The 22,007-nt window shown below is 38.5% G+C and overlaps 1 protein-coding gene across 1 annotated transcript in view; it reads right to left on the bottom strand.

Moving 5' to 3' along the window:
* Positions 1–22,007, bottom strand: part of ABCG1 (ATP binding cassette subfamily G member 1) — a 61,071-nt gene that overhangs the window by 8,671 nt on the left and 30,393 nt on the right. The window contains exons 3-14 of the mRNA XM_031594661.2: positions 15,037–15,154; positions 14,155–14,287; positions 12,748–12,798; positions 8,092–8,237; positions 7,305–7,428; positions 6,138–6,252; positions 5,283–5,431; positions 5,000–5,101; positions 2,969–3,137; positions 2,117–2,217; positions 1,503–1,661; positions 104–222 (exon numbers count right to left, since the gene is read on the bottom strand). Of these exons, the coding sequence (XP_031450521.1) occupies positions 104–222; positions 1,503–1,661; positions 2,117–2,217; positions 2,969–3,137; positions 5,000–5,101; positions 5,283–5,431; positions 6,138–6,252; positions 7,305–7,428; positions 8,092–8,237; positions 12,748–12,798; positions 14,155–14,287; positions 15,037–15,154 (1,486 nt within the window). The remainder of the gene's footprint in view (positions 1–103; positions 223–1,502; positions 1,662–2,116; positions 2,218–2,968; positions 3,138–4,999; positions 5,102–5,282; positions 5,432–6,137; positions 6,253–7,304; positions 7,429–8,091; positions 8,238–12,747; positions 12,799–14,154; positions 14,288–15,036; positions 15,155–22,007) is intronic.

Below are 22,007 nucleotides of genomic sequence, written 5' to 3'. Positions count from 1 at the left end.
TTTTGAACATAGACTTCTTGGTGTCCAAAACAACCAAACAATCATGCAAAGGCAAATAAGTAGCTTTTCTAAAATGGGAAATTAATGGACTCCCTAGCAGTACCTGACATAGGAAATGTAGGACATCCACTGGAGGTATGTTGGGATGGTATCAAAGCTGACAAAAAACCCAGAAAACAAAAGCACTGGAATGGCAGTAACTGGACCCACAAAAGTGGCAACCTGGGAAGAGAAGGAATAGGTAGATTCTTGTCAGACAGAGAAAAAACTAAAAATTAACTTGCTCTTTCATCTGATGTCCAGACTTCAAGTTAGGAAGCCAGATTGTCAAATAGCACTTCTCTTACAAAAATCCTGGATTTTGTGCCAAACCAAACAGACAGTCAAATTCTACTTTCTTAGGCAGTGGAGAGTTCTACCATTCAAGTCATGCTACTTCACTAAATAGTTTCAAATGCCAATTGCTGAATTTTTTGGACAAAGTTCCTTAGAGGCAAGTTAACATTTAGTAGAGGAAAACGGGTCTTCTCATCTTCCTAAAACTTGTTCCTACTTGACTACATTGCTGCTTCAGGATCCATCCTTTGAAGGACTTGAACCCACCATGAAATTTACAGAGCAAGATGTACACTAGGATTCCTTTGATACTCAGTGTAAGTGTCCCCTCTTCCTCCCTGTTGGTTTGACAGACCAGTAAACACACAGCCCTCCCTCCTCATTAATCCCACATACAGAGCAGTTTCAACTGGTTCTAAAATTTGATGAAAGTGGTAAAAATCATTTCCAATTGAATGGCTTTGGTGAGGAAGACAGATATTGGTCTATCTCCAGCCTCTCCTCTCTACATCTCCTCTAGTGCAAAGGGTCATACAGGTATCTCTGGTGAAAGCAGAAGAACAGAGGTAGAAAAGAGTTTTGCTAATTTCCGCGGGATGGTACAGAGTAAACCAAGATTCACACTTCAGAAAACTTCACACTATCAGTGCATATTAGTATCAATATAACGTGTTAAAACAGGCACCACAGAACATTTCTGTTGTGAATTATTGCTTCATCCATCTCCCTGCCAGAAAGCAGAATGGAGTTACATGGCTAGCTTCCAACCTGGCAGTCACACCAACAGCTGCTTCCTGCCCTTCTTCTGCAGAAGTTTAATGTTTGGTCAATCTTTTTTCTACCCTTCTCCCTGCAACCTTCTTGCATGTGTGTGGAAGAACGCCATCCTGAGCTGCTAATCTCCATAGCCAATCTCCATTCTGTATATGCATACAAATGCATCAGTCCTCCTCAGCCAGGGATAAATACCAAAAGACAATCCGCTCAAGCAGGCACAGCCCATTCAGATCTGGTAGCAAGAAGCATCAAGTAGCTATATCAGGCAAAGAGAACTTTTTGCCTATCTTCTTTTAACAAATGTCTTGGGGACACAACAACATTCATAGCAAGCAGTCAGTGCTAGGAGATATCAGGATTCCTGTGAAATCACCAAATGCCATCGGTACCTGGAGAGATGTAGAGGCTGCTCCTATGAGAAGGCCCAGTGACTGTGCCACCAGGGATGTCATGGTTCCCAAGGCTGCAAAGAGGACAAATCGGAGTGCATCAGATGGCTGTGAAGTCATCCAGTACACGATGCTGCAATAAGCTACAGGAAACATGATCTGCAAGGAGATATACTTGTAGTTAGTCTATTGAAGCCTGATGTTCACTTTTACTCTGAATAAGATAAAAACATAGGGAGACCTAGTTAATCCATAGCTCTCAGTCTGCACATTACATGACACGCATGGTGTTCAGCTGAGAAGAATGAACTAATCTGCCACAGACTGTAGTATTTATCATATTACTTGTGTTTTAGACAACAAATCCCGCACACTTACACCCTGTTTCAACTTCCCTTTACACAAAATCAAAAATGGTAATTTTTTAATTAAAACAATACTAGGTCAGTTGTGGGCACACTATTTCAAGGTGCTTTTTATCTGAACCTGAGTCTAAGGCACACATGAAAAGTTTCTCCATCACTCAGATAAAATACTGTTACTGATCTTCTCAGCAAATAGACTTGCCATGAATTTAAAATGGTTCTTATTTCATTGAAGAGTAGCACATATACCTGAAAAGGAACATCAGCCATTGTTTTGGCAAGGTAGTAGGCTTTCAGGCTGTACCAGTAGTTCAGGTGCTCTCTAAGAAACACTCCCATCTCAAGAGGAACTACAGAAAATACAAATAAAGTTAGGTAGGTTGTCACTGTGTAATATTCTTCCACACAGTAACAAATCTAATAATATAATATAATAACAACATAATCCTTAACTGCTGTAGTCCGACAGTGGGACTGGAACTCAAATACCTTTGACAGACCAGCAGTAGTTTCAATATTTATAATGAAATGTGAGAAGTCAACCCTGAGAATTGCTAACTGTTGAGAATATGTACTGGGCTATTCAAATGATTTGAACTCTCCTCTAAGAGGCTTTTTAAAATAAAAAGAATTTCAAAGCCTGAAGGATCTGGTTATTCCTTTTGGTATAAAGGCGAATCTGAAGTAACAGTGCTCCCAGAAGAAGTACAGAACAGTTTGTTTCAGATATCACATGATTATACTGATTTAATGCAGCAGTCATGACTTCGAAGTCCTAGAGAAATTAGCATAGTTTCTCTAAGATTTAAAAAAAAGAATCTTAACAAAGCAGAGATACACTGGCACGTTAGGAAAAGGAGTAATTCCAGTCCAGGATTGTAACAGTAGACTGTGAGAGTTGAGAACTACTTGCAGAACTGTGGAGAGAAGTCTGTCCCTGTTAGCTTCTACACAGCAGTTAGTGAGAACAAGCTTTACCCTAAAGCCTGTCTTAGAATTGGAAGCACAATCAAATGTTATGGTACATGAAATAGATACACTGCCCTTCCAACTTGTTGTAATCTCCTTGTTTTTTAATTTAAGAGTATGACTGGTACTCACATGTAAGGACAGTTGGCATGAGTGCAGCAAACATAAGAAACAACATGGAAAAAAAGAGGAAGCCAGAATTGCTGAGAACCTTCTTAGCTTCATTGCCAATGCCTAAGTAGAGCAAGCCAATAAGCAGACCAATTCCAATGTGAGAGGTGATACGCAAATGTGTTAGGACCTATAAAAGCAAGGAAACAGAAGTATTTCTGATCAGAAAGTCTGAGTTCAAAAACAATGGAAATATGACTGAAATTAGATATACAGCGTGCAGAAAAATAATAATTATGTCCAGAAGAACAAATATAGGAATGTTCACTTTGTACTAGGAAACTGGGTCTTGACTAAGGAAAACTTACATTAATGAACTTTCTAGTGTGAATCAGACCCCGGGCTATTAGTCCAGATAATTTCTTCCACTAAACAAAAGCAGAAATTGTAAATATTGCAACCTGAAATCCTACTGTCAGGCAGTGTCATGGAGCAATTGTCCCTCACGCATCAGGAGACTTTCTCTCTCACTATAAGATAGACATCCCTGAGCAGATAAAAGTGGTAAGATAAGGACCAAATTAACTTAATCAGGCATACATAAGCCTTTTGTGTCTTCTCTGCAAGTCAGCAGTCCTACAAGAGACATGGATGAATAAAGAAAATAATAAAGTATGGAGAACCTGCAATAATTCAGTAAAAAAGTAATTTAGTTAGAGAAAACAGCTGCTTGCTTTTACTATAACAGTCAATACAGTGTTTCTCTTTCTAAAAAGGAACTAACACTTGTTATCTGACAGTGGAGGCCTGAGCACAGAGCCCCAGTAGATTTCTTCCAAGCCTGTAGTTCTGTGTACATGCCTATACTGTAAACTATTGTGTCCTAAAGAGCTACTTCCCTAGGTATGGGGCAAGAGCAGCACAGTCACAGCATCTGGAGCTCAGTGAAACTCAGCTTACTCTGTTGCAAGGGTAATTTACTCATGCTGAGCTCCATTTGGCTCAAGCACTTTTGGGTTTCTAGCTATCTCATACATACATTTTATGGCTTTCCCCTTTCTTAAAGACAGATATGTCTAATTAATGTGTATATTAGTGTCTTTTCTCCTCTCTCATGTGAAGCACTGAAAAACTTCCAAAAAACAGAAAAAGCTGCAAATAAACCTTCCTCAGATTTATCAGATGGCAAATTTGTCACTGAGAAACCACTTGGCCAAGGACACTTAACACTGATGAGTCCCTTGGACAAGTTTTTACATAAAGTCTACTTTTGAGGAAGCTCATCTCCTTAGCTTGTGCCTGTTAGTAGAGGGACATTCATATCTAGAGGACCTTTCAAAACAGGAGCATCAATCACAAGTGTAAATACTCCCATCTCTTAAATTCACAAACAATTCAGCTACTTCAAGATAAGAAAGACTTTTCTGAGTTTAAAAAAAATGTCCCTTTATATTTTGCTAATGCAAACTATCTCTGCAAAACATTTAATAAACTTACAAGAAAACTGCAGGCCTGGAAACTTTGAAGGAATTTATTTTTAGAAAAAGGTGAAAAATAGTTTTTTTTCCCCTGTGAATGAAGAGTTTCATTCCATTGCAAGCGTATGGAATCAAGTATTTCTTTTTCAGATAAGCAGGTTTTGATTTATTGATTTTATGTTTCAGGAGTAAAAAGAAAAATTTTAAGCATTAACTTTACATTACACTGATATTGTATCTCTGCCACCTTGAATATTCTGAAGAGACAATAATTTTGTGGCATGCTAGTACACCATCATTATCACTTTTAATAGGAAAACTTGCCAGCACAGAGAAAATTTAAGCTTTAGGTTTGTAGCCCAAATGTGTTTGAATTCTATTGAAGAAAACTGCTGTTCACAATTAAGGTGGTACAATTAATAGCAAGATTGAAAGAGAAGAGTCTTTACTTCAAAGATCATTGCCAATCTTCATGCATTGGCTGTGGACAAGACCCTTAAAGCATATTTATAATGCCTCACAACTAACTGAATAAACCTTTAGGCTCCAAAGGTACTATCAAAAGCAGACTTACTGAATCCCTCATGATGGTGAGAAAAGTTCTTTTGAAGAGGATACAGAATTGGGTTAGGCAGCTGGCGGAGAAGCTGTGGCAGCCTTCTGTGGAGGAGGAATCCTGCGGAAACACATGAAAGAATAAACTCCTTTCTTTGCAGTGTCTTGCTTAGTTTTAGTTTAGAAATCCCATTCTCATCAGCTGAATGTGCCCAAAAACTCCTCAGCTGACTGAGAATTTAAATTCTCTTCCTCCCTCTCCAACCTCAAACCATACCCATTACTTGTGATATATAAAATACCTCTTCAGAGGGCCGGTGCCAGAGAAAGGGATTCAACTCATTCTCACCGCCAACATCTCTCTTGTAGTCTGTGTCACATATCCTCTCCCGTACTGCCCTTACCAGTCGGCTGTTCTGGTCTCCATATTCACCAGATGCTACTTCCATAACTACACAAATCAGAAGATGAGTTACTGGTTTATACTATGGGTTAGTTACAGGCCTTATTACTAGGTTCCCTTGATTCCGTAGCGTTAATAGTTGTAGGAGTTTGTTTTTAAAAGGGCTCTAATCTAAATTCATGTGTATATATACATAATTTAAGTGTATTTTTCTATACATCTTCAGATAATTCACTTGATCTTCATAGTTAAATGAACCACTTTAGATGAAAAGTAGTAAATATGAAACAGTCTTGGTAATCAAAAGTGACAAAAGTCTATTTTGTGGTCCTTAGTTCATCTTTAGAATTAAGAAAGAACAGAAGAAAAATCTCAATTCTATCAGCTGTACGATACTATGATATTGTTCATGAAAAACAAACAAACAAAAAAACCCAGAAAAACGAACAAATCCAAAACACTAGAATATTGGAGTCACTTTGAAAAATCATTAAGATTAAATTACTATGAAATACAAAACGATATGTTTAACGTTTTATTTCATGAACCTGCACTTCTATCGGAGAGAAACAGTCACTAAATTCGACCACCAGATGGCATTCAAATTGCTTAGAAATAATCCAATTGATTCTAATTCCAATTTTGGTACATATACGTACACAGAAACATGTACAAAAGTATAAACTTCACCATGATTCCCCTTATCCTGAAGGTGCTAGCCAAACACATAACAAATTACTCAAACTTTCCTTACCAAAATCTGCAGGATTGTGATAGGTCGGACAATTCAAACCCAGATCTCTTAAGTAAGGGACAAGGTTTAATACTTTTCCCCGGTAAATACATTGACCTTGACTTAAAACATAGAGCTGAAACACAAGGCAAAGAAAAGAGAATCACAACATGAAATCATATAATAACATTTGAACATCCTAACTGTATGACAGCAAACCATGAACACAACATACTGTTGTAGGCCCAGTGAGAGAAATATCTTGGGAAGATTTGTTACCATTTGAAACTATGTTTGTATGGAATAACAACTAATGGAAGATGAAATGCTTGAGATGTGAATTCTGCAAACATTCCCTCCAGGACTTAAAGCACATTAACTCAGAAGCAGACTAATTCAAGCCTTAGACACATGCTGAAATCAGATAAGAAACTGCATAACCAAGCCATCTAATTTCCATATATTATGGATATTTTTTGTTGGGAGACGAGGCTGGTGAATGTAAGAACGGAAGAAGCAGAACAGCACAGCAACAGGAAACAGCTTGATTATCCTCACTTTTTGCTGCACTGCTGACATTAAATAACCCCCACCTTGCCAGACTGGTAATTTCTTGCAAGAGTTTGTTCACCTACGGTGTAGTAAGTTTTCTCTTGGCTCTAATTTAGATATCCTAAAAAGATTCAGGTAAATTTAAATCTAAAATCTAATCTAAAAGCACATGGTTCACATCTTATTGCTAGGTTGGAGAAAAGATCTCCAGCTGACTTCATTTCAGTTATTGTCAATAAACACTTCTGAATTTACACCTGTGTAACTAGGATAAGAATGTGTACTAGTAACACCGCAAACATCTGCAATAAGGCTCTCCTGCTCTTAAATTACCTCTCATTTACTTTACTGACAGCACCGTGCCCAGGAACAGTAGTAGGTGAAGGTATATAATTCCTAAGTGTGATAATCATAATTTTACAAACATACCAGAAAGATTCTTCAAAAATATTGCACTTTAAATAATGGGAACAGGCAGAGAAAGAAAAAGATAAAAGAAAACATAATAAAAAGTATTTTTTACTCCAATTTATTTATGTATTTGATTTCGAGCCATAGAGTTCATCTTTTTACTTAGAGAATGTAGCTTGGAAAGTATAGCCTTCCTAAACCATGTAAAAAGAGTGAGAATTATACCTGATCAAACAACTCAAAGAGTTTAGCACTGGGCTGATGAATTGTGCAGATGATGGACCGGCCACCCTGGGCTAAAGCTTTCATCAGAGAGACAACTTGAAAACATGATGCACTATCCAAGCCACTGAATGAGAGGAAAGAAGTCTGTTATCCATATGCACCACTCAGAACTATGTATCACATGTACTTGATACTTTGGTATCTCACTGTTATCTTTCTAGAAATTTTCTCTTTAACAGTTTAATTTTATCATATGCCAACCTTATGCTTGTATTTCTCCATCAGTCTTTTAATTAAGTTGGAAGCATGCCCAAGAATGAAAAATAGGAGTATTCTCAAAACTGCCTTAAGGGATTTCTGCATTTCAGAACTACAGATTTAAATGAGCCTAATTTTAATGAATAGATACATATTCATGGCCCTCCCAGCCTCCTCCTAAATTGATCATAGAATTTGATCCAAAATATGCTACACTTGTTATAAAAAGTTAGTCTTCAAAATGCTTATATTCAAGCTATTTTTGCTTGAAGAAGAAAGCTCAGGTGAAAACAATATCCTCTCTTTTCCTATTTCAGTTTATGTCTTTTTTAAATATTACTTATAGACCCATTGTCTCATGTTTACAGAAGTGAGCCAAGGCACTAAGTACTCAAATGAAAGTATTGGGACATTATTCAGTACCTGCATGCAATACAACATGAGCCTTTTCCAATAACTTAGACGTGAATAGCTGTTCTGAAGCACTATGCTACCATGTGAGCAATCTTAATTTTTGCCCTTGAAGTACCTGGTTGGTTCATCAAAAAACATAACAGGAGGATTGTTCACCAGCTCCAAAGCAATGGCAAGACGCTTTCTCTGGCCTCCAGAAAGACTCCCAGTCCTCGTATTGGCACAGGTTAGCAAACCAAGGGCTGTCAATATTTCCTTTACCTACCGGAAACACAACAATGCAAATCATTTAAATATCTTAGCAGAAAAGAAGAGCTTCTTTACTATAGCACCAATTTTCATGGAGAAAGTAAGCTAGTGTATGACTTTGTTTCACCACCTCTATATTAAAGACTATTTTCATATAATGTAGAAAAGATTAAACATTTATTAGATTCAGTGGGGCTTAACCTAGCACTAAACATTTTGACCAAAATTCTACTTGTCTGGACTGCACTATTTGTCTCAGTAGAAAGCCAGACCTTCCATAGTGCTCCTTGGATATGGTGCATATATCAAAAGACCTTGGCAGTATGTGAAGGCTTACTACACAGCAAAACCAACAAGCTTCTTTTATAAGAACTTCTAGGCTTACAAGAGAATGGAGAACTGTATAACACAAATGAATAGTTTCTAAAGAGGCTTGAGCTGTTCTCATATCTGTTCTTTCAAGTCCACTCTTTAAATGTGGCCACTGATTTTTAAGTGTTTTCATTCTCTCAGAGCCAATTGAGCTGTCATTAATTCTCAGATGTTTGGGAGTTCCTCAAGACATTGCCTTGGGAAAAGCAGTTTGTCCGAGGGTCTTCAGAACAAAGGAGAACAATCCTAGCTGCTGTGAATTTTTCTGTTTCAGTAATTGCAGATCCGGACTTGTAGCTCTATATAAGGAAAGCAACGCTTTGGCATCAGTAAAAACACAGACATAAAAATGTCTGGACCCAAGCAATACTACTACAATAAACCAACTGCCAACCAACTCCCATTCTGAGAGGAGCCCAACTACCTCTACACTTAATTCTCGGGAAGGTACTATGGAACATGGGCAACACATGCTAAACCAACCAGAAACTTCAGAAACAAACCACAAACTTCACTGGAGATCTTTCATTTGTCCCTGGCTGTTTTAAACAAGCATCTGTAATCTTGTTAACACAAGCGCATAAATTCATACAATTTAACAATGACCAACATTTACCAATTTTTAATAATAAAATGAATGATTTATTCCAGCACAGGCTAATAATACTAAAATGAGTGCCCTTTTAACTAGAGTTGTGCAAATGCATACAACGAAGTCTTTTCCTCAAATTGCTGTTCGTAATTACAGAAGAACTTGCTTGGCCTAACTTAGTAAAGTGCAAACAAATTAAGACTTTCAAAGTACAAGTGAAATAACAGTTGTTTCTGAATAAATACACTTTTCCAATTAAAAATGTGCATTTGTCATACTAAGAAAAATATATTTGAGTCAACCAAAGCAATTCTAACCAATATGTTGATTCACCTACCTGTCTGGAGTTTGTTCTGAATTTTCACAGATTATCTGAGATTGAAGAGCTTTAGAATGTTCCAATTAATTAGGAAATAAATATGGATAGCAGGCAGCAATGGAAACTGCTTCTGCATCTTTGAAGGTACCATTTTCATATTGTAGGCAAAGGATATACTTTCCCCCAGATGGATGAGAAGTAGTTTCCCATTCTCCTTCTGCGTGTGGATCTTAGGCCAGAAACATCTTTTACTAGAATAAGATACTCCTCTGGAGTAATTAAGTCCAGAAAGTCAAGTTCAGGTGTCAATCAGATGTGCAAGAATAAAACGAATAAGAAAGGCTGAGGGATCTGGGCTTGGTTAGCTTGGACAAGGGAAGGCTCCTGGGAGACCTCAACATGATCCTCTAGCACTTGAAGGAAGTGTATAAACAGGAGGGGTACGACTGTTTATGAGGGTGGATATTGATAGGACAAGGGGGAATGGTTTTAAACTAAGACGGGAGTGGTTTAGTTTAGATATTAGGAGGAAGTTTTTCCCTCAGAGAGTGGTGACACACTGGAACAGGTTGCCTAAGCAGGTTGTGGATGCCCCATCCCTAGAGGCATAAAAGGCCAGGCTGGATGTGGTTCTGGGCAGCCTGGCCTAGTGGTTGACGATCCTGCCCATGGCAGAGGGGTGGTAAAACTAGAAGATCATTGTGGTCCTTTTCAACCCAGGCCATTCTATGACTCTAAAACAAACTGGAATGTGAGGAAGAGTAGGAAGCATCTCATGTTCCTGAAACATCAGGCCACACCTTTCCCATGTGCGTGCTCATCGCCTTCTTCGTTCTGCAGACTTTTGTTTTAGTTGAGTTCTGTTACATGGCTTTTTCCAGCTGCCTGCACTATTCCTAAATTCACCTGTTAAGTGTACAGTTTTGGGAGCACAAAATACACCAGAATGAAAACATGACCCTTTCTATTATATGGAAAACAAACAAACAAACAACTCTGAAAAGCCATGGAAAGATTAGAACTTGAATTTTACAGGAAATATTTATCCAGAGTAACACAGATAGAAGGAGCTGCCAGTCTTCTTGGAAGGTAGATTTTAACTTCAGCAGTCGGACCATGTTATCACATAATCCCCATCAGCACTCACACCAACTCCCAAATAGCAAGTTGAAAAGGCAGTATATGAGAGAGAGCGATTATGCAACATCTCCTTGCTTGGTGTTGTTTTACACTGGACTGAAACATAGCTTGAGGCCAATAAAAACATTTCCAAACACTCTCTGAGCTACAGTTTCACTTTTAATGAGTCTCTCAGCAATGCAAACCACCTCTATTTTCAACAGCACCATTATTTTTTCTTTTATTTTTAGCTGCAGGCGTAATCCTCCCCAGGTATGTGCTGTTTTGAAACACTGCAGCACAGAACTATTCCTCCCATATGCTTCAGCATGTTCTGGTAATGCCACTCAAGCAGACACAGACACCTGAGTTCTGAGTATTCTTGGGTATGTAGAGGGCCAGATTTTTAAAGTGCAGAATAAATGGGGAGACATGGTACATTTTCAGCTCTTTGAACTATAACTGAGGTAACCAAAGCCAGGTGAGAACGCTGTCTCATAAGCTAACATGTCAGCAGCCCTTATGACTAGTCCAACACCTCCAAAACATTTTCTTTAAAAACACAGTGGTATGTAAGATCAAATAATCAGGAGGAACTGTGATAGTCAGATAAGTGAGAGAAGCACACAGTGCAGGTTCAGGTAGGTTATAAGTCTTCACAGGCAAAAATATACCATGGCTTTTCTCTCACTCAGACAAGCTGCATGACAGCAACAGCCAGAAGCAAGACAGTGCACCAAATGTACAAGTGTAAACTGTGCATCTAATTCCTGGTGTCTTCAAAAAGACACATGCATGTTTTAGCCTAGCTTCCTACTTATCCAAACCTTGGACACTTAAAAAAGCTTCAAATACATTAGCCTCTACCTGAACTGCAACTGCACTATCTTACCTGTCTGAGCAACATGATCTCAAAACCCATCCTTTCTGCTCACCAGCACAGCTACAATGATCAAAACTTTCAAACATGAGCACAGAAATTTCTGCAGTAGTTGCAAGAACTCCTGAATTTTTCATAATCCTTTGGAAAAACAAACACTTCAACTTTCTTGTTGAACACATCAACCTCCCTTGAAGCATTCAAGTGAACAAAGGCCTTTGCTCACTGTTGCCAGACATGACTGACACACAGAATCACAGAGAATTGTAGAATCACCAAGGTTGGAAAAGACCTTCAAGATCATCCAGTCCAACCATCCACCTACCACCAATATTTCCCAGTAAACCATAACCTTCAGTACAACATCTAAACATTTCTTGAACACCTCCAGGGTAAGTGTCTCCACCACCTCCCTCGGCAGCCCATTCCAGCACCTGACCACTCTCTCAAAGAAGTATTTCCTGACATCCAACCTGAATCTACCCTGGTGCAACCTGAGGCCATTCCCTCTAGTTCTATTGCTAGTTACTTAGGAGAAGAGGCTGATCTACTCCTCGCCACAGCACCCTTTCAGGTCTTCCCTGAGCCTCCTCTTCTGCAGACTGAACAATCCCAGTTCCCTCAGCTGCTCCCCAGAAGACTTGTGCTCCAGACCTCTCAGCTCCACTGCCCTTCTCTGGGCACACTCCAGGGCCTCCATGTCTTCCTTGCAGTGAGGTTCACAAAACTGAACACAGCACTTGAAGTACCGCCTCACCAGGGCTGAGTATTGAAGGATGATCACCTCCCTGCTCCTGCTGGCAGCACCATTCCTGATCCAAGCCAGGATACCATTGACCTTCTTGGCCACCTGGGCATACTACTGGCTCATATTAAGCTAAGCATCGACCAATACCCCCAGGTCATGAGCATGCCTGAGCCATCAGATATGCATATGAAAAAATCTACGCGTTAAGTAACATCAAAAGGAATCCTACAAAACCTCTGAATTCATTTTGATAATTGCAAAAAATCTATCAACTCATTATCAGCATCAGGCATACTGAAAGCAACTTTTATGCAATCTGTACTATGTCTTCCCTCATAATGATACCTGTCAACTTTGAGGATCTGATTTATTCCATTAATTTAAGTCCAATGCAATGTTCAGTTTTAGATTAAGAATATCAGTTTAAGAGTGCTCACTTCAGACCACTTTGGCTTCCCTAAAAATTCTCAGTTTGATGGAGAGTACACATACCATTTCTTTTCTGCCTTCATCTTTTTCTTGAAGTTTCAGATGAGCAGATACCTGGAGTACAAAATACAAAGGAATCTGGTTATGAACTGTTCTGATGCTTGCCCATCAATTACAGTGGATGTCTCAGGCAAAACATCGCAATGTACCATTTCACTGACCACTTCATTCAGTTTAGGCTGAACTATAATGTTCAAATCACTATTATCACATATGCCTGTGCATGAGAGTAATCTGACTTGAACACTCCAGCATCCAACAAAAATCACATCAGAAAGAAAGTCAGTTTTGCAAGTTAAAGGAAGATCAGAAGAAGACTGAAGAATCATGTTTTTGCAAAGCCACTAACTTCACAGGCACTGCTCAAAGCACAGATAGTCTGTGCTTCACCTATATCATGAGGATAACCAAAAAACGGTTGTTCCCAAGGAGGTAAACAAATGAGTACAGAAATAAATAATCTTATGAAAGATGTCACAGCTGTCCGAAGAGGTAGCTGCACAAAACTTTCTGATTAGCCTTTATGAGAAGCAATTAAACTGTTAAGAAATTATTTTTGTCAGAGACTTGATTGATTAATTTAGACAGGAAGTATCACCTGCGCCCATTTCTACGAAAGTGATCCTATGGGATTCTAACTACAGCATTCAAACAAACAAAAGAGGAAAAATTCCTCACGGGGAGTGTCAGGAAATCAGCCACACAAAGCATAGCCAAGACTACAGTTATTTCTTTGACCTTGAAATTTGTGAACTGAAGCTGATATACAGTATGAGCAACCTTAGACTTATTTTGATAACAATCTGAGAAAAATCACCCAGTTTCTCAAGCTGAGCAGCAGGCCTTTCTAGACCGATTAGTCTGTGTGGCAATTAGTAAACCTCTTGATGCTATGATAAGCAGCAAGAAGATTAATGATACCTATAATCGTAGGATTATTCTATTTCTGCTGTTTTCCTTTGAAGAACTCAAAAAGATTTTATACAATGCCTTTATTAAAGTCAAGTAAGAGTTAACTAGCAGAGAGACCATGTTTAAAATCAAAATAGAAACTTTACAGTCAGAGCATGGAAGATGGAGAGAAAAGGAAAGCAAATACTTGACCACCACCCAAGAAATACAATGGTTCCTACAAAGACTCATTCTGTATGGAATTGCAGGCTTCATTCTTTGGGAAGGCTATTTAGTACAGCCTTAGATTTTCTTCTAAATCATTATGCTCATCACAAAATGAAAGCAATAAAGCAGAAGAAGAATTCAAGTCATAATCAAAGTGCAAGTCTCATTGAGCAGGATCAAATAGAGCTAATAGTAGATAGCATTGCTAGAAGTAAGAATATGTGTGACACACAAATAGAGATTTTCCACTTTCTCCCACTCAAATAAATTACAGGTAAAAACAAAGTTCACCATCATAGCTTCTTGGACAGTCAGATGAGGAAGGAGCATGTCATCTTGCATGATGTAGCAGGAGACTTTGCGAAAGGAGCGCAGGTCACGAGGTTGCCCGTTGATGAGAATTTCTCCTTTCATTCCTGTCTCTCTGTAATGAATAAACAAAACAACCAGGCGTGAATCTTGCCTTCCCTGCTATGTCATAGTCCTCATTATGTGGCGGTCCTAGCTAATTATTGTCCAGTATGGAATAAAACTGATACAATGGATAGAAATGAAATTATTTTGTAATTATGTTCTCTTTCATAAGAGGCTTCATGCAATTTTGCTGATGATTTTAATTCACTACAAAATGCCTACTGTCTTACACAAATGTCTGAAAAAATACACAGCCGTTGGTTAGGTTTCTCTATCTTGTTCCTTGTGCACTATTGACAACAACATGGAGAAAACCTGTATTTAGCCAAACAATAGGAGATTCAGGATGATGAACCACAGTCATTTCACACATTGCAGTTTGGTCTAGAAGACATCAACATTGTGAAAGTATTCATTAAAAAGGGTCTTCTTTTTTCAGATGTTTGTAAGATTTGAATTTAAAACATGACAAACATAAGACACTGAATCAGATTCTCTACAACGCTGGAAGGAGAATTTTTTTTGGTGTTCTAGACTTCAAATTGCTTCCCATTTCTGGATCCAACTTGTTAACAGATAAATCATACGTGACCACAACAGGAAAAATAGAAAAAATAATATAAACAGTAAGAATCTAATAGAAAATCTGTGGAATACTTATTTTCTATAAACACTGCGTAAGATTTCTTCTGTTCTTTCCTCCAAGGAGTCATCAGGCTAGGTGATCCTTACTTTACTTGGGGCTTTCATGCTACTGACCTGTAGCCTGCCAGAATGTTCATGAGTGTTGACTTCCCAGCTCCTGAGGGGCCCATAATTGCAACAAGTTCTCCACTGCTGAACTTCCCTGAAATTCCTTTTAAAAGGGTCTTATAGCCTGAAAAAAAAGAAAAGTTTACTGAATCCTTCAAAATCACATCTAGTGGCCAATATAAATTTATTTCCACTACTCAGTGATGACAATTCAACATTACCAGTTCTTACTGAGAGGCTGATGTTAAGATCAGTACTTTGCAATAACTACTGCAGGCCAAATTGAGAGTGGCAGACCTCTCGTACTACACAAATGGAAATCTGCTCATAAGCACACACACTCTTGATTCACTCTATGAAAAATTTCAGAAACTTTTAAAGTTTTAAGCCTTGCTGCCATTTTCTAAGCGTCTTTTCAGAGTACTTTATGATTCTGAAGGCTCAGTTATCAGATTCAATACTCCTCAGTTAATGTAACTCCACAGACTTGGAGCAGATTGTTGTCCTCCAATCACTACAGTTTCAATGACAAAATTCTGCTCTCTCATCAGAGAAACTACTTGGATGGTAACAGCCAGTCCATCAAAAGCAATGCCCTATGATTTTGTCCCCTCCCCACCAAAAGAGGTACATAGCATAAACAGATATACAGTAAAAGACAATCCTTGAATTCCAGATTCAGACTTAGTTACATCCATTTTGTCTTGCATGATGCACATTTTAAGGCATACTACAGTCTAACATGTCTGCACTCTGGTGTGGGAAGTCAAGATTTCTAGTACACAATTTCTCAGTGCTGTGCAGAGGCATTTTACTAAAAGAGGGAAACTGTATGAATAAAGCTTACTATATTTACTGGCAAGCAAAACAAGAAGTTGACATTTAGCTAGCTGACATCTAAAAAACTGTGCAGTAATAATGAGATTATTGCTTGCAAAACATCACTGGTTAATTGGATTTTCATTATGATTTGCAATAATGACTCACAAATTCACCTTTTCCACTTATGATTTAGAGGAGGTCTTTTTCCTTTAGTGATCTCTAGAGGAGGAATAGGATAATGACTGTGTGAGGAGGGTGGAGAGAGCCCTGACCTGCATTTAAACTCTTCAGAACCATTTTCCCTTTTATTTATTTGCTTGCTTTACTTAAATGACCACTGCCTTTCATTAAAACTCTAACAATAAAAAAATGTCGAGTAAGGTGTCAAAAAACAATCCCACTCTATGTTGAAAATGATTTTATAATAAAATAAAGACAAAAATGGAAGGGCAGAAGATCCTTTTACATACAATATTCAGTAATATAGGATTCAGTAATCCATTTTGCCATATTAGTGCATACCCAGGCAGCATTTGTATTCAACAGGTAAACAACCCCAGTGCTGTGATCACCATTAGGCTAAGCTGTAGCTGGAGCACTGAAATGATGTAAAGAATCATCATGTACACAAGTTCCTAAAAAATGAATGGTTGATTGCCTTCTTCTGATTTCTCTTTCTTCCTAACTCCACCACATCTTGTTTTTCTCCTGTCCCCAGTTAGTATTCTCTTTAAATTTTCTTCTTTTTTCTAGTCTCAATTCACACTCTTTGAATACCAGTGAGCAAACATGAATGCCATGAGAGAACATGAATGTTATGTTGCCAGAAGACCGCCCAAGTACACAGCCGATACTTTCAGCATTCCCCACTGCAGGAGGAAAGCAGCAGCCACAGAAAATCTCTCTAGCTATACCTGAGCCTTCTTTTTCCACAGCAGATGTTCTAGAAAATGTAATTGAAAAATTACATTCAAAAGTATTGAAACAATGTTTGTGAGTTTTTTTCAATCAGGCCAGTAATTTTTCAGTCTAAAATCTTGTTCTGGACCTGAATGAAACAGTTTCCTGGGAAGATACCAAGATAACACAGGTATGAAAAGAACAGTATGAACAGGTATGAAACAGGTATGAAACAGGTATGAAAACAGCAGTGTATTCACACTACATCTTTTGGGGGCAAGTCCCATAACAAAAGCAAACAGAATCTAACAAAAGGAACAGCTGCTGAGAAAAAAAGAAATGCACGGTACCCCAACAAAAGCTAACAACCTTGTTCCTCATGCCTATCGTAGAATCACCAAGGCATGTAACAACCTTTTGGAAATCAGAATTTGAATGAAAAACACAAGGAAGAGATCAGATCTTTCAAACAAGACAGTATGTGCTAAATGGGATCTAGATATACAAGGTTTTCCATAACATTCCGTAAGTCCAATGAGAATCATCTACCTCCCAAACCTGTTAAATTTATAAGGGATTCAAGCATTTGACATTAACAGCACTGACTTGTATTATGCACACACCCACCACATACACAAATTATACACAGCTGGGAAACTCTTTCTCACACTGGTTAAAAGCTTGCCAAGTTGGTCTGTTATTAACTTTCACTGGGATAGGATTTATTTCACTGGATCCCACATGTAGTGTACAGGGTAAAGTACCCATTATGTCTTTCTTTATACTCTGTCCACTATTTTGAAGCAGTTCAAATAATGAAAAATCACATGCAAAAATAATGAAAAATCACATGCTAACTCTATTACAAAAAAAAAATATTCTATTGTATAGCTTTATTCTGACCTAGATCTTCAGTGTGAAGCATTCTTGTAAGAGGTCTGTAACAGTCAGCTCATCATGTGTGCCAAGATCAAGACAGTAATATTTCACAAACATAAAGAAAAGCAGAAAGAATGCGTACAGTCATGAATATTAAAGGAGGTACTATCCAAAACATACATTTGTCATCTGAAAATATCTATCAACATACACACCGTTACCTTGAAGTTTTAAAATTACATCTATTAAAGTCACTTTTCCAAACATCACTTCACAAATGAAATTAGTTTGCCTGTAGTTACATTATTTTTCTCCTCTCAACACTTGCACTTGTTTCTGCCCCTCTACCGGAGAATTTTATGTTAAGTGCCTTGCATGCAATGTTTAAATCAGACTGGGACACATCTCTACAATGCATCTGCAAAACCGTATGGGAACATAATTCAGGAAGAGAAAGAAAAACGTATTAATTTTAGATGAAGATCTCAATCACTGGCAATCTAAGTTGCTACAAACTCAAAGCTATCTCTTCTTTTGACAAGAAGCACATAAGAAGCCTTTCCATGACAAAGGCTAATTTAGCAAACCCACAAAAACATTTTACATTGTAGGAATAGCGTATCGACCAGTATAATCCTCTAGCAGGAATTAAAGACCATAAGTAACTACAGTCTTTTCTTTCAGAACATTGAGGCTAATCTGTAACCAAATCAGCTGACCTAAAACTTCTATACTGGGCCACATGTCTTGCACGAGAAACAGATTACACATTTGGAGGAGATTGTGTTCTTAAAGTACAGGGACTGCTTTATATCCCTCTGTTTTATACTAGGAGTTTCTGACCACCCTCAGTCTCAGTTTACCTTGTCAGCTCCATTTCCTTAGGTCACCAGCTCACGATGAGTGCAATGAGTTTCACTACCAGAGAGCTTTACCTCAAAGAAAACTCTCTACAATTAACGCACATTATCAGCCGTTCTGTAATAGTACCACTGAGGCCATCTCCTCTTGGACTGGACTTACATCAAAACAGAGTTAAGTATCATGACCTTCAGATACTTCTTTTAAAATTATTTGGATTGTGAACAGAGAATTCTTTGGATCTTTTCAGTTTTCCAATGTCCCCTCCCAGTGTTACTGTGACAAAACCCTTAAAAATATGTTTAGGGTCTTAAGCCCATGAAAATCTAAATATCTGTTTTCAAGAACTCCTTAAAATACTAATTCCTCAACAGTAAATTAATAAACCATCACCAGCTAAAATAACCACTTAGCAAATTTCTCAGTCCAACTCCACTAAATAAAGGACATGAAAAGTAAGAAATCAAAACCGAAGAGAAAATATAGGTTATGCAAAATGTTTTGGTCTTAATTTCACCTCACATTAAATTCCTGGGTTCTCCTGAAACATGAAATTCATTTATGTCTGTGTAAGGATTTCCCATGGAAAGCAAAGTCCAAGCTCTATGATTTTAGATTTCACTCATAGTCAGAACCACATGACTGGCTGTAAGAGACCCCTATTCAAGAGGTGGATTTCCCTCACTGTATGTATGAGAGCTCCACAAAGCCCATAGCAGCCCCTCCTTTAATTAACCAGCATGGCCTTTTTATTTATAATTTAAATTTAATTTATTTATAATTTATAATTTTATAATAGAGGAGCTCTTGTTGCTTAATTCACCTAAATGTTGCTTACTCATTCAACTGAAGAGACATACAGAGATGGCTTTATCTGCTTCCTTGCAGATTCTACAAGGGTTTCTGGGTAGATTTAGTTTTATCATTTTCCAAAAATTATGATTAATCTCGAAAAGAGGAAATTACTCCCTCCCCATATTTTGGATAGGAGCACATGCTTAAGTATGTGTTTGAATCAGCATCAAAAAATTCTAACTAGAACTTCTATCCTTACAGTGAATTTCCTCAGGTAAGAATTGCCTCTAGGTTTCTGATTCAGAAGTTTCATTCATTTGCATTTCATTGCCAGTAATATAGTCTGGTATTTGGAGAAATATCACACACTCCTAGAAGTTTCTAGGTATTTTGACCTAATTTTGTATCCATCAATAGGCATACAGAGCTCGCCCCAGATCCCAAGTGGGCCCAGCAGGCTTTCCCTGCTTGCTACAATTAGAGCTGGATTTGCCCTTCCAAGTATGTCTGAACTGGTTCTCTTTCATAAGCACTTCTGAAGGTAGGAAATAGCTGTTGATGCCCTAGCAACTACTACTGGCCTGAAATTGCTCAAAGGTTTCACAGAAAATTCACTGCAGCAAATAAGTAACTTTGAAAATTACAATTCAAATAGCTCAAATTTTGCAAAATGAGAAACTACTGAAAACAAACCTACAAAGTAAGAACTGGGCACTTAAATGTCAAAGCCAGAGTCATCATAGCCTGCTCAGTCCACACGATGGAAATAAGCTTGTTTTGTTAGAATAATTTATACAAGGACTACATTTCTATGTCTTGTTGTGCAATTTTTTTCAGATAAGATGTGATTTTCTACTGTTAGAAATATCCAGCTGGAAGTATAGAAGACACTTCTGACAAGTACCATACTAGTATCCAGTGACGTCGCCCAGGGGTCAGTACTGCTCTTCAACATCTTCATCAATCACATCAACAGTAGGATCAAGTGTAACCTCCACAAGTTTGCAGATGACAACAAGCTGTGGGGTGAAGTCAACGTGGATGGGATGCCATTCAGAGAGACTTAGACAGGCTTGAGCAGCAGGCCCAGGAGAACCTCATGAGGTTCAACAAATCTAAGTGCAAGGTCTTGCACCTGGGTCATGGCAACCCCCACTATTAATACAAGCTAAGGAATGAAATAATAGAGCACAGCCCTGCTGAAAAGGATTTGAAGATACTGGTGGGTGGCAAGCTGGACATGAGCCAACAATGTGTCCTTGCAGCCCAGAATGCCAACCATTTGCTGGGCTGCATCCAAAGAAGCGTGGCCAGCAGGGTGAGGGAGGTGATGCTGCCCCTCTGCTCTGCGCTGGTGAGACCTCCGCTGGAGCACTGCGTCCAGATGGGGAGTCCTCAGTACACGGAGCTGTTGGAGTGTGTCCAGAGGAGGGCAAGAAAAATGATCCAAGGGATGGAACAGCTCACCTACAAGGACAGGCCAAAAGAGCTGAGGCTGGTCAGCCTGGTGAAGAACAGGCTCCAGGAAGACTTGAGAGTGGCCTTTCAGAATCTTAGAGGAGCTATAAGAAGGAAGGGGATAGACTTCTTAGCAGGGCCTGTTGTGATAGAACAAGGAGATATGGTTTCAAATTAAGAGGGGAGATTTAGATTGGACAGAAGGAAGACTTTTTTTTTTACAATCAGGGTAGTGAGGCACTGGCACAGGTTGCCCAGAGAGGTAGTGGATGCTCCATCCCTGGAAACATTCAAGGTCTGGCCAGACAGGGTTCTGAGCAATGTGCTGTAGCTGTAGGTGAACCTGTTCATTGCAGGGAAACTGGACTAGATGACTTCTAAGGTATCCTTCCAACTCAAACAATTCTATGATTCTATGATTAGAAAAACTCCACTGCATTTTCCTATTCTAAAATTCATAGGTTTAATTCTCATCTTGTTGCCTCAATTTAAAGAACAGAACATAAATTAAAAAATAAAAACTATGTTGAAGCTGAGAGGATTCTCCAACACAGGAACTGAATAAGAGAAAGCTGAATCCAGACTCCACATCCCCACCTTTCCCTTTGACAGAGCAGTAGGCAATACTACTATTAGGAAAAATGCTCCTAGCAAAACTATGACTCTGCTGCTGTCTCTGAGACCTATTATACTCAAACAACAACAGTTAAAGACCACTCACTCCCTGGATTACCTACTGTAAAATAACACAAGCAACAGGCAAAATAGGTCACATATCATCTTAAAGGGCAAGTTAGTGACATGCATGAAGAAAGGAGCTTGCAGAAGTCTATCTGGAAGATCTGGAAAACATCCTCGTGATTACCTTGCAACCATTTCATTTGCAGACTCTTTAGATTCATAGCAAAAAAACTGAACATCTTTGCAATGCTAGCACAAACTCTGCAGTGAAGCAAGTTGAAACAAGCACACACGCACACAAATAGCCTTACACCAGACTTACATTAGAGACATTTGTAGATACAGTGTAGCATCAACAACAAGAGATAATGCTTTATCATTTTTACACTAGCAAAAAAATCTCTTCCATACACCTAGATGTAAATACGCCAACAAAACCTCCTCTTGCCCAATCCTTCACAAACTATTAGACACATTCTTTACCTCAGCCCTTGTTCTCACACCAGACCCAGGTTCTGGCTGTAGGCTAATCGGGCATACAGATTCAGAAGCAGCATACAGCAACAGAAGATGATGCTGTA

The sequence above is a fragment of the Phasianus colchicus genome, chromosome 1 (assembly GCF_987193195.1).
Source record: "Phasianus colchicus chromosome 1, bPhaCol1.hap1.1, whole genome shotgun sequence".
Taxonomy (NCBI): Eukaryota; Metazoa; Chordata; class Aves; order Galliformes; family Phasianidae; genus Phasianus; species Phasianus colchicus.
Note: the sequence above shows the minus strand (reverse complement) of the source record. Positions and strands in the feature narration are given on the sequence as shown.